Source organism: Ammodytes marinus (genome assembly GCF_949987685.1).
Source record: "Ammodytes marinus genome assembly, chromosome: 6".
NCBI lineage: Eukaryota > Metazoa > Chordata > Actinopteri > Uranoscopiformes > Ammodytidae > Ammodytes > Ammodytes marinus.
This window is the reverse complement of record NC_137235.1, coordinates 21,070,204-21,086,371: the sequence shown is the minus strand read 5'-3', so window position 1 is coordinate 21,086,371 and position 16,168 is coordinate 21,070,204. Positions and strand designations below refer to the sequence as shown.

Below are 16,168 nucleotides of genomic sequence, written 5' to 3'. Positions count from 1 at the left end.
CTTATTAGAACCACTCAGCTTTCCAACCTAAGCAAATGGATAGACCTACGCCTTTCCTCTGTCCACTGGTGTTTTTCCATCTCTACAGACTAGAGAAATCGTTATTTTCTCCCGTTGTGACTCAGCAGCTCTCGTTTTGAAAGAAAGCATTGCTGAGCAACTCCCCCAGCAGAACAAGACAGATATTGTGACTTTGACAGTAGTGCTGGTAGCGTACTGGCAGCAGTAAATGGGACATTACCGTCACATAGGGGTTTCCCTTACATCAGCTGAGCACAGGACGCTACCATTATCCTGCGACGTTGAAAGGGAACCAGGTGGAAAACTGGCCTCATTCAAATATAACACCTAAGTATGTGCGCAAACAGTCATTATTAAAAACATTATAACTAAAAATCAGGAGTTCGTTTTTGTTCAGCGGTGCTGCTGTAAACCAGTTTAGTGCTGAGCACACCCCCGCAAAACACGGAACGTAGGTGGTTCCAAAAATGGCGTCGGTTTCTGTCAGTGTGGAGTAAAACTTTCTTATTTTTATCAGAAATTTGGTCATTTCCTAACACATTTTGGATACTGCGCCGGTCTGTTTGGTAAAATAAGCGTTGGTGGAATACAGAGACGTTCAACATCAACCGCTAGGACCGAGCGGAGTCATCCAGGGCTCCGTTTATGATCGCCAAACCCCTGGGCTTCCCTCGAAGTTGACGGTGGCTCAGTTCCTGACATTGCGATCATACAGACTGTAGCTGTCATCAGTTAGCTCAACGCCGAGCCAGCAGGTTAGACAGCAGCCGTGTAGCTAGCTATCCTGCCGTCCAAAGTGCGTCGATAACGACTGCTGTTTTTCGTTGAGTTGGATTCCGCCGGGGCAGCTCGGGGATCCTGAGGACGTGTCACGTCACCTGTCAGCTGAACTAAATAGGTGGTGTTGGATGTCACATCCAGCCAGTGTCAGGCAGAGTTTGGTTTGCTAGCATCGTGTAAGTACCAGTCCATTTTCACCAGTTTCCTTGCTTTGCTGTCACCAGTGTTTGTCTGAACAGCTTGTTGTGTTTTGTGGCCTACACAGTCACTTACATCGATAGTATGACTAACGTTATAGCAACTTCTGACTTTGATATGCTAGCTAGATACTTGCCAGCTATATACAAAACGTAGCATTATACATGACGTAACAGTTGTTTAAAACATTTTTCTAACATTTGTTTTGTACCACGGTCATTGTAGATTTTGTATTAAGAAAGACTGGCTGTAGTGACATGGTTTGTATTGTCTTGGTTTGTCAACAATGGCAGTGAATACAAATCAGAAACTGAATGTTAGTATCATTATCATTAAAATATAAACGTTAGGTCTCTGACTGTTCTCTCTCTGTTCCAAACTTTGTTTTTAACTCTTATTTCCTGGTTGTTTAATGACGGACAGCCGTCCTGGCAAATCAAATGGAGAAGCTCCAGGACCTGAGCCAATCAGAGCTACAGGAGCTCCTGGACAACACAGAGAGGGTGGAGTCTATGGCTCTGGAGTCTGACGAGGTAACAAATATATTAGGCTTCACTTTCTATTTGGCTGAGCTCTCAGAGGAAATGAGTGATTCAGATAAATTTACATCTTTGTAAATAAAACCTTGCAGGGTGTTCGGTTCAGTTAGCCTTTCACTAAAGGTGACACAAAAAAGACACAATCTATCAATCTATCGCAGCCCAAACAAGAAACAAAAACCGGCCAGCCCAGTTTCCTCCCCGTATAGTAGAAATTAAATAGCTTGGATCCAGACCATACTCCTTGGTGTAGTTTGTTCTGGCTTTGCGAGACTAACTGCAGGCAGACCGTTACATCCTGTGTTATTAACAATAATAAATCAAGTTTGCGCTGTACAGTATAAATGGTAAAGGAAGTACACCGGTAGGAAGTTGCGCTACGGTATGGATTTTGACTCTACCATGTAACAGGTAGAGCAGGTCAAAAGTAGCGATGACGTTAACACAATGCGTGCATTGTGCAGGCTGCCGCTGCTTCATCCTCAGCCTGCATGTGCTCAATACATCCATGCCAATGCTGCTAGATCACGTGTCATTCACAAAAATAAATCCAGTGGCGTTCAGAAATAGTTTGACATAATGAGCGATCAGTCTGTTGAACACTTGTGCACACCTAAAGGGCCAGGCTCGCGCTCGTCACACACAGCCCGTTAGGAAATGCTCCTCGCTATGAAGCTTTTCCGCTCACGGAAGTTGTTCTGTCCGCGTGTTTTTAGATGATTTTAACACCACACAAGGAGCTTAAACTGAAATGAATGTAAAGAGACGACAGAAACGGAAACCAATTGGAAAAGAAAGAAAAGGCATCATCAGCATATTGAGTCTGAAGAAGCAAATCAAACTTACTATAGTCTATAGAGTAATTTTCATACACAAAGTCAGCACAGAGTGCTTTACATCCATTGTTAATGGCAATTGATGCCTCAGCACTGAAAATATGACATTAAAAAGAGAACCTGTGTCCAGTCGTATACCTACACTGTGGACTGTGCGCACGCTGAGGGATTCTGTGTCCAGTTGAACATTTGGTCACAAGGTATTCGAATATTTTCCTGCTGAACCAAGACGTCAGGTTTACTTTATTTATCTTTCATTTCATAAAATTATAAGAAGGTGCAGTCACTTGAGTAGACAATGAAAGTTAAGATAGAACAAGCCCCTGAAGTTATCACATTGCAAGCACGGGACACGTGCTAACTTAGAAGTTACTGATTTCTCACAGATGGGAACCTGCTTCAGGACCGAAGTCCATTGAAACACTCATTTCAGTACAGAAAAACTGCATTTAGCTGTGGATGAATAGATGAATTTAGTTGTGGTCAGTTTTTCTGCAAAACACACATATTGTTCAGTCATCATACACATTATAGCTAATGTTCTCAAAATATAAACAACACAATATTAAAACAGCTTACATCACTTTAGTGATACTTGATGATACTGAGACATTTACCTATTTGAGGTTTGATACTAAACCCAGATGTACATGCCATAGAATGATATATTCTAAAAATCAAATGGCTCTGCATTTCTAAAAAAAAAAAAAAAGCTGCCCTAGTCTGATCCCTGTCTTTGCGGCCCTCAGATCCAGAACATCCAGCTGGAGAGAGAGATGGCCCTGGCCTCAAACCGCAGCCTGGCTGAACAGAACCTGGACATGAAGCCTCGTCTGGAGACACAGAAGGAGCTGCTGGTGGAGAGATACTCCCAGCTGGAGGCCGTCAGAGAAACATACAGACAACACTGCTCCCTGAGAGGTAGGAGGGAGGGAGGGATAGATGGATACTTCTCAGACTCTCCACTAGTGACTCATAAGCTTTGATTGTGTCTGACCGTTGGGCAGCTTGAAGCAAACCCTGGAAATGTCAAATCCAATGTTTTCCTAAATTCAAATCTGACTGACTGTCTCCTCCATACTGATTGGTCACTGTAAAACTATTGATTTAAACAGAAACCATTTTAACCATGTTCCAAGCTTGTGTCCAAAAAACTATTTTGTGTGCAGTCAAACTCACTCACCATTATGATGTCAATACATAAAGCTTCCATCAGTCTTAGGTCGTGTTCACACCAGCTTTGTTTAGTGAGGTTGAAACAAACCCTGGAGTGTTTAAGCCCTTTTTGCGGTTCATTTGGGTTGGTTTGAACGCAGTCAACAACTGGATCTCAATTCAGGGGTTACAGCCTACGTAGGCTGCATTTGAAGACCGATTGCGTCATAGCGGCGCGCAAAGGCTTCTTCCATTTGCAACGATTTGCAAGGCTCCTTCATATGCGGTCGAGAAATGCAGCCTTCGTTTCACGGTTTTGAAGGCTGCAACAGATGGATCCTTCGCGGCCCAACATATCCCAAGATTCATTGCGTTTTTTTCCAGAGATGGCATAAAATAAAATTAAAAATAACAAAACAGCAACGTGTTGCTCCATCTTCTTAACTTTTATCTCTCTTTCTTTTTTTCTTGTACTTTTTTTTCTTTTCGTCTGGTAGGCAACTTCTTTTTCTTTTTTCCTCCGTTGACAAGGCTGTCTCCGTTGGCAGCAATCAGGGTTGCTAGGCAGCACAGGAGCGGCGAGTCGTCACGCAAGGTAACGACTTGTTACGCAAACCGGAAATGCTCGTAAAACGAGACCTGCGTAGACCGTTTCGTTTAACAACGCTCGATTGGCCTTCGAATCGGCCTTCACAGGCTATAGCCTTCATAGACCGCGTAGACCGTGTCCTTCCAAGGATGCGGTCTCTGTAATGGGATACAGTGACAGACTCTGGTGTGCACAAAACAACTTTGATTCTGCTCCACTTGAAAGAGGTGGTCTTGGGCCGTCTGCAAGTGAACTCTGGAGCGGATCATTGCTGGTGTGAACTCAATCCGCACTACTCACAGGAAGTGTAGTATTTACGCATCATTTCGCAGTCTTTTGTATTACAGTGGTTTGCAAAAGTATTCATACCCCTTGGACTTTTCCATACGTTTTCACCTTACAACCACACACATACATTTATTTTATTGGGTTTTTTGTGATTGAGCAACACAAAGTGGCTCATAATTGTGAAGTTGAATCAAAATGATGATAGTTTTCAATGAAAAGTTTGGTGTGTAAAAGTATTCACGTCTAAAAGTATTAGGAAATGATCACATCCTGTTTTATTCACATTTTACATACCAACTTTTTCGGAATTAGGGTTGTGCAATATTTAGTCTGTTTGAGTTTCCACTTTGTGAACGTGAACCAAACTATCTAAAAAAAACAATGTATCCACTCTCAACTGGTGCACACTAAATAAGCGGACGTGAACACGTTCTCAGAAGATTTGTCAATCCGCTTAACTTAACTCAAGTCAAGTCACTCAACTTAAATGTTTTGTGTTCAAACTACACACATATTTTGTACATCCAACGAGAGACACTTTCGCATGAACCTTTTTTAGAAAAATACACTCACTGGGCACTTTAGGTACACCTTGCTAGTACTGGATTGGACCTCCTTTGGCCTTCAGAACGGCATTAATTATTTGTGGCATAGCTTCAACAAGGTGTTGGTAACATTCCTCAGAGGTTTATGTCCATATTGACATGATAGCATCGCGCAGTTGCTGCAGATCTGGCGGCTGCACATCCATGATGCAAATCTCTCGTTCCACCACATCCCCAAGAGGCTCTATTGGGTTGAGATCTGGTGACTGTGCAGGCCATTGGAGTACAGTGAACTCATTATCATGTTCAAGAAACCAGTTTGAGATGATTTGAGCTTTGTGACATGGTGCATTATCCTGCTGGAAGTAACCATAAGAAGATGGGTAAACTGTGGTCATATAGGGATGTACATGGTCAGCAACAATACTCAGGTAGGCTGTGGCATTTAAAAAATGCTCAATTGGTACTAAGGGGCCAAAAGTCTGCCAAGAAAATATCCCCCACACCATTACGGCCTCTGCACACATCCTGCGTCTACCTCTGGAGCGCGTCGCCTTACCTTACTGCTGCGTCTCTCGGACTTTTCTCGGACACACATGGAACGTCTCAGCAGCTGCTGCTGCTGCAGCACTGCTTCTAAAAGCCCTATCTTTCTACATAGAGTTTTCATAGATAATTCCCATTAAAAATGAAGTTCTTTCATGTCATTTATGATGCATATGATTTATATTGAGTCTAATATTGAGTCTGGACAGTAATCCGTGCGCCCCATTGCCTTTTTTTTTTTTTTTTTTTTTTGCCACATTTTCGCTTGTTGGAAGTTTTATTTTGAAAGGGACACACCAGGAAATGGTGAAACTACAGCGAAAGCTGCCGGTATGAAGTCAATATGACTCTCAGCAGAGTATTTCTCTAACAGTTAAAGCAGAGAGACCCGAGAGAGATGCGCGGCTCTCAGAAAAAAATAGGCGAGCCTCCTGAGGTAAAGGGGAGCGTCGCTGCAGACGTGCCTCCGACGCGCATCAGCAGTGCGTCTGAGGTTAGATGTGTGCCCGCTCTAGGTTGATTACACGGTCAGTGACAAAAAGTCAGACGCAGACGCGAGGTAGACGCGCAGTTGAGGTAGGATGTGTGCAGAGGCCGTTACACCACCAGCAGCCTGAACCGTTGAAACGAGGCAGGATGGATCCATGCTTTCAATCAATCAATCAATCAATCAATCAATCAATCAATCAATCAATCAATCGAACTTCATTTATAGAGCACTTTTCATACATAAATGTAACACAAAGTGCTTTCATGTTGTTTACGCCAAATTCTGACCCTAACATCTGAATGTCGCAACTGAAATCAAGACTCATCCAACCAGGCAAGATTTTTCCAATCTTCTATTGTCACATTTTGGTGAGCCTTTGCGAACTGTTGCCTGAGTTTCCTGTTCTTAGCTGACAGGAGTGGCACCCTGTGGGGTCTTCTGTTGCTGTAGCCCATCTGCTTCGAAGTTAGTCGTGTTGTCCGTTCAGAGATGGTATTCTGCATACCTTGGTTGTAACTTGTTCGTTATTTGAGTAACTGTTGCCTATCATCTCGAACCAGTCTGCCCATTCTCCTCTGACCTTTGACATCAACAAGGCATTTTCGTCCACACAACTGCCGCTCACTATTTTTTCTTTTTCGGACCATTCTCTGTAAACCCTAGAGATGGTTGTGTGTGAAAATCTCAGTAGATCAGCAGTTTCTGAAATACTCTGACCAGCCCGTCTGGCTCCATGAACCATACCATGTTCAAAGTCACTTAAACCCCCACCTTCCCTATTCTGTTGCCCAGTTTGAACTTCAACAAGTTGTCCTGTCCAGGTCTACATGCCTAAATGCATTGAGTTGCTGCCATGAGATTGGCTGATTAGTTATATGTGTTAACAAGATTTTTTTTATATGTGTCTCTCTTCTTCAGATGGGATGGTGGGTCAGGTGTCTCCAGAGGCATTGTTCTCAAGACTACAGGTAGAGGGCAGCAAAACAGAGGAGGAGTCAGAGGTATACACACACACACACACACACACACACACACACACACACACACACACACACACACACACACACACACACACACACACACACACACACACACATACACACAGTGGTATGCATAGATATGAAGCTGTTTGTATTTTACATAATACCTGGTGTCTCTGTGTGTGCAGGCTCTAGCTGATGAGTTCCTGGAAGGCTCTCTGCCATTGGAGTCCTTCTTGGAGCGCTTCCTGTCCCAGCGCTCCCTGGCTCAGAAGAGACGAGTGCAGACAGAGAAGCTCCAGGACATCCTGCGCATGAGGATGGAAGGCAACCCCAGCGCCATGGCCTCGTCAGGGGGCATGAGCCAGGACCCTCCCCCCGCCGCCACTCCCTCACCGTGGAACCAACCAACCACCACAGCCAACGCCACAAATAACTCCACCCCCCAGGCCTCTCAGACGGCCTCCTCCGGCCTGCCCTACAGCCCGTACCCCGTGGCCCCTCCCAACCCTGCCGCTGTGGGGGCAACAGCCATCCCTCCCTACCCAGGAGCCAGCTCCCCTTACCCCCCAGCAGGGAGCTACTCAGGCCCCAGGCCCGCGTTCAGGCCTCCATCCTCGGCCGCCTGCCCGTACCCGTCCCAGCCCTCCTTCCCCACCCCACACTCAGCGTTCGGCCAGTACACCCCCAGCAACCCCCCCGCTGCCGCCGCACCTTACCCAGCCTCCTACAGCTACGGCGGCTACAGCTACCCAGCGGCGCCGCCCTACTCCAATTCTCAGTCGCCTACAGGGAGACCCATGTACAGACCAGGATATAGAGTCCCACAGCCATACTCCTGAAAAGCACTACTACTGCTCCTCTGTCCCAATTTATTCTTCTCAATTCTTCCCTTCTTTGCCATCTCACCCTCTTTCTTCCACTAGCTCCCTCTCCTCCTCTTGTCTTTTTACAGTACCTTTTCTACCCTTCCCCTTCCTTTCTCTCACGAGGTCTCTCGCTTTACTTCTCTTTGTTGCACTATTTCTCTCTTTCTCTAAATATCAGTCTGTCGATCTCTCCGTCTTTATCTCTGTCCCTATGACCCGCCCACTTTCCCACACTAGTCTCAGGTTGTTGCGTTGTGTTCAAGTGTTAAAACACTTTATCTGGCCCTTTGATCACTGTCACCGCTCTCTCCATCACTCTCCTTCTCTTCCACTTCAAGTATGTGTGTGTGTGTGTGTGTGTGTGTGTGCGTGTGTGTGTGTGTGTGTGTTGCTACTTGGCAATCAAATAGTCATTATAAACACACAAGTGCACTACCAGAAAATCCGTCGTTGTAACACTTCATCAGTGTCCATTAGCTGTGTGAGCAGAATCTGTGTTATTCATGAACACAGTCTGCATTGAAACAAACAAACAAACCGTGATGTTAGGTTTTGACCCGGGCTAGTTTCATCAACTTACTTAAATGAAGTGGGCGAACGTCACAGAATATTGCTCTCATATTATGTTCAACTTAAGTTAAGTTAAGATGCATGGTTTTAAGAGAAGCATATTTGCAGCTGCCTGGTCTATCAGCTCTCCCAGACACTTTTCTAGTCCACAACATCAATGTGGCAGTTCAATTTCATTATGCATAATTATGTGTATACAGTGGACAGAAGAAGCAACAGTTACTCCAGAAATGTGTCTCCTTCTAGTTTCTTTTACCAAAGACCTTTGGCGATGATAGTACTGTTGTTTTTTACTTTACAGGTGGAGGCAGAGATGCTAATCAAAACACTTTTTGTCAAAATCAGTGAATATCTCCTCAGTGTCCACTACATGTCTGTACTGTTTGTGCTAAAGAAGAAAATCTGGTGTTTATGCCAAGAGTCGGGCAGAGACCGTCAACACCTCTCAAACCAATCAGCTACAGGCATCCTGTAGGACAGCTAGTTAGTGAACTGCTGTTGCGAAGGCAAGGCGTCTCTAGAGCAGGAAGAGAGGGGGAATTGTGTTGGTGCTCAGTACAAATATCAACAAGCTCTATTTGGAATGGCTGACTATACCTTTAGTGTAAGGCCTGGTTTCTGTTTTCTCTGTACTGGTTTGTACCTGATGTATTATTCTCAGGATTGTTGAGTGTGGAACAATAGCTCTCCAAGCCAAGCAAGCTCTATAGCTACTGTCAGAGGTCAGTTCTGCTTGTTTGAAATGTGTGCAGGAAGGGGAGCATGCATGTTGACAGCCACTATAAAAAATGTCATTCAATAGGCCACATTTCAGCCTGGTGTCGGGAGCCCACTAGCTCTGCGCAAGAACATTAGCAACAGTTTTTGGGAAATGAGGCCAAATGCTCCACTGTGTTTCTCAGCTAGTCTCTCACTGTGTGTGGCTGCTGTTTGCTGCTGGAAACAAAGTTGATGGATTGGAAACCCACAAGTTGAGTCAAAAATGCTTTTAACGCTGTAGAGCTGAGGGGAAGTGCAGGGCCAGAATTGAACCATGGCTGATTGTTTTAATGGTACACAGTCTACCAGTGGAGCTACTGGGCTGCTCGCACAGCAAGCCACTTCTACAAGTGGAAGAGAATGTGCTGCTATAGAAGGCAGGCATTTGCTAAGTGACTTATGTTACAGATTTACAACCATTCAAATTATAACACCAACCTCACATCAGGACTTTCTTTACCTTTCAAAAGCTTGGCTTGCCACAAAGTTTTTTTGTTTTGTTGGGACCATAACCAACAAATGCATGGATGGGTTTCCGGTTTGTCAGAGAAATGCCCCTAGTATGGTGTTTTTGTGCTTAGAGCAAGTCAAATGACGTCTGATGGGGGTTAGAGGTGTTAACAGTGAATTTTAGATGGAAATTATGAAACTGACATAGATGTTTGATGGAGATTTAGAGGCTGTTAAGAGCACTGTAGCACCATAGTGTCACAATGACTTAAGACAATGATAGCTCTGTGGTTGGGTTAGCAGTTTGAATCAAAACTAAAGCAAACATGCTTTCTCTTTATTTCTTCCCTCTCTGTCCTCACCCCTTCATCACTCTCCTCATCCTCCTCTTCTCCATATCTGCTTGTTGAACATGAGTTAATGCTTGACAATGATGACCAGAAGAAAATAGTTTTATTTCTGTAAATTCACAATATAAGTGTAGAATACTTGTGGTCTGTATAGTTTATTGGAGTGGAAAATATAACAGTTGGCGTGGTGTTCAGTTCGGTGTCAATTGTATCAATTCAAATAATATCACTGAGATGGCAATATAGGTTATTGATGAAGTATCATTTATGGATTGTTGAGAAGTAGATTCCACCTCTTATGACACATGGTTCCATGAAATGTAACAAACGGCTCAAAAAAATATGAGTGAAGGGGGAGGGTTGGTGGGAATTCAGAGTAAATGTAATTATGCCATGAGGTTGGTTCTAAAATTGTACCAATCGTGTCAAACCTGTTGTAAATTCAACCAATCACAAGATGACTTCTATGAGTGAGCAAAGCTGCACCTTGAACTGATTCAATTCAATCCAAACTGGTCCCGGCCAACAAAAAAACATATATTTACACTCTCCAAAACAAAGGGAACAATGAAAGGGATCTCCATTTGAGTATTGAGATGCAAATCCATGACTAAATCAGTCATTAAAATGACAGTGTGAAAAAATGACATGCAGCATGCTTACAACTATCTTAGTTGCGCTGTAGCAGATAGTAGTGGTGTGGTTTAAAGGGAGGGCAGTGTGTCAGTTAAATTTTTATATCATAACACTCCATGTGAGGATATTTTTTCCAATGTTTCAATCCAAAAGGGATTCATTAGCTTCACTTTTCTGTTAGAATGGTCTTTTACCTGCTGGGTTGTTAAACAGAGCTGTGATCTGTGCTGATTGTCCCTCCACAGGCCAACTGGACATCCTGCTGAACACCTTGGTTTCCATTAGTTATATTTTTTGTTGTATTATTATTATTATTTACAGCCTGGATTTGACATAATCATACATTTCTTTATTTATCAGTCAACATTAATGGAATGGTATATGATTGACCGTTTTGGGGGAAGGTGTGTAATCCTTTGTAATAGAAAAAAATGATTGAAACAAGACCAGATGATTTTATAAATCAAAAATAATTTAAATGTTCTCTCTCCCTGGTTACCAAATGCTCCTAGACAGATTGGCCAAACTTGGTGTCTTGTCACTCATTATATTCTGAGCTCTATGTGTACCTTGAGTATGTGCTGTAGTATGTGCAACACATTATAGAGCTGGAGTTGTTCAATCCCAGAAATACAGTTTTTTTCCTTTATATTTAAAATTTAGAAGAGTAAAAATGTATTTCTGGGATATAACAACTTCAACTGTATAATGCTTTGACAACATGCCTATGTCAAAAGACTGTAGTTGTATATATTGAGGGCAATGGGGCTCATTTCCACCCCAAATATCATTTAACATTCAATGGAGTCACCTTTCTTTGACAGTAATGACATCATGGACAAAGCTTATCCAACAAAGTTAACATTTCACAGCTGCACAAGATGTCCAATGAAAATGTTTTTTTTTGTTACATGGTTTGAGAGGATGGTCTGCGTAGTCAATAACTTCAAAGTTATCACCGCAGTTACAAAGTTAGCAGCTGTCATTTTGGATGTATGTTCAGTTTAAGGCACCCTTCATAACGCATAAAAAGAAATTACCAACGGCTTTATTAAAGGTTGATAAATTATGTACAAATGACTCATAGATTTGTTTATCTATGACGCTTTATAAGTCATACATATCTTTCTCATACATCCATCACTACTAACTGCTGCCTCTTCAAACTAAATCTGGTTGGACCACTAAAACCTTATAAATGTTTAGGCAAATGATGACTTCAGGAATGGCTTAATGGGTTGTAATGAAATATCTCTGACAAACAATAAATCTGATCATACTAACTTTTTAATTTTTAATTGAATATTTATTTATAGGCCTTTATAGCATTCTAACATTTGAGGTATATTACATTATATTTGTAAAATAGAATATATGATCTTCTCTACTTACATCATTACTTTTTTTTTTATCAGGGTCAGGTTACACGTGTTGTGTGGAGTGGTCCATTTTCCAGCCATGCCTTTTCTCTGTTATCAAGCAGCTCATATGCTAGCAAGCTAACCATACTTTTTTCAGCTAGCTAAATGAGCTAGCTAATTTACATCTGCAGTTAGTGGGTGTGAATATTTAGCAAAGACTTAATCTTTACATAATAAATGGTTTGTGTTTATTAGATTTTTACTTAAATCAGTAGCCTACCAATTGATCATGCTAGATTAAATAAAAAGAACCCTATTAATAAACAAGTATTAACATAATGGCCACAATGGCTACTAGAAAAAAAGGAACCTCCATTAGCAACATTCCTAACTGTATTATTACCAAAAAGACATAATAAACATAGCTCAATATGATTGTTCACAACTTGCCAGTCAAAAATTTAGTTTATGTCTGATATATAAACATTACTAAATGATTCACTAATCCACTTATACGCCATTAGTTACAAATTATAAAGCCTTTATGAAGGGATGCCTTACTGAACATATTTCACCTTAAGTTAACAAGCAGACTCAAACCTATCATCAGTGTTTGAACTCTGCTGCCACACGATGGCAGGAGCTAACAGTGTGGCAGTGACTGTGTGCAATTGTGTGTGTCAGTCAGTCAGTCCTGTGTACTGTGTGTGTGCGTGTGCGTGCGTGTGTGTGAGACTCATGAACACCCTCAAGCATGACAAGCTTTTCATATCCAACTTTAAAGACATGAATGATTCTATAGTGGGTTTGTATTGAGGTGGTCAGAGAATGATATGTTCTAATAGTATTATAGTGTTTTAGAAGAAGCACAAGGAAGAGAAGTTCTTCTAGTCTAGCATTAATATGATCCAGAGGGAGAAATATTATCAAGATGGATTGTCAGTACTTCTCATGGTGATGAATTGTATATGGTAAAAAATGATGACTGTGGATTGTTAAAAATAACTTTCTTTTTCTTTCTTTTTTTGGGGGTTGTGAATAATTAAACAGAAGTTAATCTAAATTCAAACATTCTTTGTCTTTCCTGTTTATGAAATAATTCACACATGTAATACAACAAAGTTTATTGGGTATTTTAACCTTTTTAATTGTATGATTACATCAATATAATATTCAAAATGAAATATAGTCAGCTTAATAAACAGGAAATTATATTACATTTAATGATTTTTTTCCTTTAATGATAATTTTTACGCCCTTATCAAATATCTTATAAGCACTTTCATTATTTAAGGATGGTCATGTTTTATTATTTGACCATGAGTTAAAGTTCTCAAACAGCATGTATCACACCAACTGTATGCTCACCTACACAACATACAGTGAGGCAGCCTTGAGATTCTAGTAAATTATCAAAGTGTAAAAGGAGAACTGTACACAACACTCATTATGAGGCAGGTTAGATGTTTCACAATTGATTTTTCCCTCACAACATGTTCGGTAACACTTTATAATAAGGTACACAATATTGTAGGTACTGGTAGTTACTGAGTAACGAATGAAAAATGAATGAGTAACTACTATATAGTTATGCAGTTACTCTTGTAGTTGACTATTCAAATCATGAAGTTGATGATTTTTATTTTTTTACCAAAAAGCTGTTCCTTCACATGATTGCTGTTGAGACCTTTTAGTACACACAGTACACACCTTATCACAAAGAGCATCTGATTGTGAACACTGAACAGTGGTGCTTTTTTCTCCTTACATTATTTAAAGTGAGACACTGCAGGCAAAACATTTCTTTTTTTCATACACGATTTTCTTCCATAACATGTCTTTTTTAATAACTGTATCATTCAAAGGTCCAAAATGTACATTTATGTGTTTATTTGACTAAACCTTGTCTGTTTGACACTGTATATTTCTCCTACACAAGTATCTTTAATGGCCATTATCTCAACCTTTTTTTTTTGTTCTCAATACTCTGAACCAAAAATCTCAACTTCTAAAACACTAACATCAACTAAGCTTTCCATAATAATTTTTTGGCACTATTCTGAAGGTTATTACAAAAGGATTTGTTCATATGTTGTTCATTTTCTGATTTATGAGACATTTTCTTCTTGGAAACATGAAAATGCATTTTTAATATACATAGTATTTTTTGATTTATAAAAAAATTCCAAAATCAGTTGTGTAAAAACTTTGGACGCTTATATGTTGTAAACATGAAAGAAAAATTCAAACGTTGGCTTTATCCAACATCTACATTTTTGGTTTTTAAAGAGATGCAACTTTACGCATAATAAGTTAGATATTGCCAAATTTGCATAAAAAAACTAAAGTAATTGTTTTAATGTAAGTTATCAACTAGCCAAATGTAGTTCTAATTAACATTTTTGCAGTGTTCTCCTAATTGAAATTATATTTTTTGGAAGGTGGAGGAAAACTACATTTAAAAAATATTTTTTCATTGCGTTTGTTCTTGTGACCACACATATTGATCTCACAACCGCTCATATAAACTATTAGCATAACTGTTTGATGTAAAGGTCATCCAGACGTCACTGCAGAGCCATCATTTTAGCAGATTGACTTTAATGTAAGAGCTTTTGACTCCTGAGAAGTCAGTGTGACCCAGGCTATCTGTGCTGCTCTGAACAGCACACTGCTAATGACACAGACAGTGGAGAGAGGAAGTGAGAGTGAAAGTCTCTGGGGCTTTACGGGGCTCGTAGGCTCCGTAAACCAGAGGCGGACCATGAGTCAAATACAGAGGGTGGTGCGGGTGACGGAACGCCAAGAGAAAAGATTTGACTTGTGTGTAAAAAGGCAGTGTTTAACTCTCAGAACACACATGAATTACTCATTCACTCTCCTACACACACACTGCCACACACTGAGTAGGACATTTAGGAAACTTATAATCACATTAGTTCTACTTCACATGCAAATCTAGACTGCTATAGAAATTTCCATTCCATTGTCTTTTTCTCTTTTCTTTTAAGAGAAGTTTGTTTTAGTTATTTTCTCAGAGTATCCTCCCCATCCCTCCTGGGCCCGGGACAACTGAGCATTTACTCATGTAAACTTCCATATTCCTTAGTGGATACTTCGTTATAACGGAGCAGATTGCAGGCACATTTTCACCGCTTGGCGCCCAATCCATTCTTAGTGGATGTGGACTTAGTGTTCAGATAATAATTTTGTCCATTAAAGCAGCTCCGAGTAACATTTAAATATCTTTTAAACAGCCTCATGTTTCCTCTCATAATCATAAATTACCTTTAACAGCAAACGAGACCATCAGTGCAAAGAAAGACGTTTTTATATAGTTTTTATTACTGCATTTGGTCTGGTCGCACACCCAGTCCGATTTTCGGTTCATGCGTGCATGCTCTATGGTCACATATCCGTATTGGTCGCAGATTTCAGTGTGGCGCAGCAACGTGATTTGAGAAGCCTATCCCTCCAGGTGAGGGAAGGGGAGCGGGAGCCTTGTTTGAGACAGTTATTTGTCGTCATAATGACTGATAACGGGGCTGAACCATCAAAGAAAAAAATTAAATGCAATGAAGAAAAGCTAAAAGGGAGAGTGATAGGCGGGCGGGAGGGCGTTGCCAAGCAACGTATACACAATTTCACGGGAGCGAACTAGACTGCAGTGTTTACTCCTAAATGAATGAGCGGTACTAAAACAAAGTTTACTTTGCCTCACCAGCATCATCAGATGACCATTATTCATCTGAAATAGTCATTATTTACAACAACATAAACACATTACCTCATCGTGATCCATACTAAATGCCGTCTCTCGTTCATTCGCTTTGTTTGAGGACATGGAATCTTTCAGCTCCGTGAGAGGTGACACTGCATCAACTCATTGCAATCAGGTGTGTGTGTAGCACTGACTGGCATTAGTTGATGCTGTGTCACTAACCACTCTCACGGAGCCGAAAAGAGTCCGGTGCCCTCACACTTTCAACACACGGACATGCACTATATTGTTTCCTGATCATTTGAATCTCGCACGCCCGGCACGAGCTAGAAAACAGCTTCACGACAGCTGGCGTCGTAAAAATACTACCGCTTTTGTCCAAAGGGGCCGCCAACGTGCAATGTTACTCGTAGTGGCTTTAAAATAACAATCAAACAACCTACTATGTGTTGGAGATGGATCACTATGTATAATGGGTAGCTTTC

At 41.2% G+C, this 16,168-nt stretch overlaps 1 protein-coding gene across 1 annotated transcript; it reads left to right on the top strand.

Annotated features, from left to right (window-relative positions):
* The first annotated feature begins 481 nt into the window (after positions 1 to 481).
* vps37c (VPS37C subunit of ESCRT-I) lies at positions 482 to 12,987 on the top strand. The gene is made up of 5 exons (XM_080029638.1): positions 482 to 977; positions 1,423 to 1,532; positions 3,124 to 3,295; positions 6,906 to 6,988; positions 7,156 to 12,987. Exons 2-5 carry the CDS (start codon positions 1,440 to 1,442, stop codon positions 7,807 to 7,809), a joined length of 1,002 nt encoding a protein of 333 aa, XP_079885764.1. The 5' UTR covers positions 482 to 977; positions 1,423 to 1,439; the 3' UTR covers positions 7,810 to 12,987.
* The last annotated feature ends 3,181 nt before the right edge of the window (positions 12,988 to 16,168 follow it).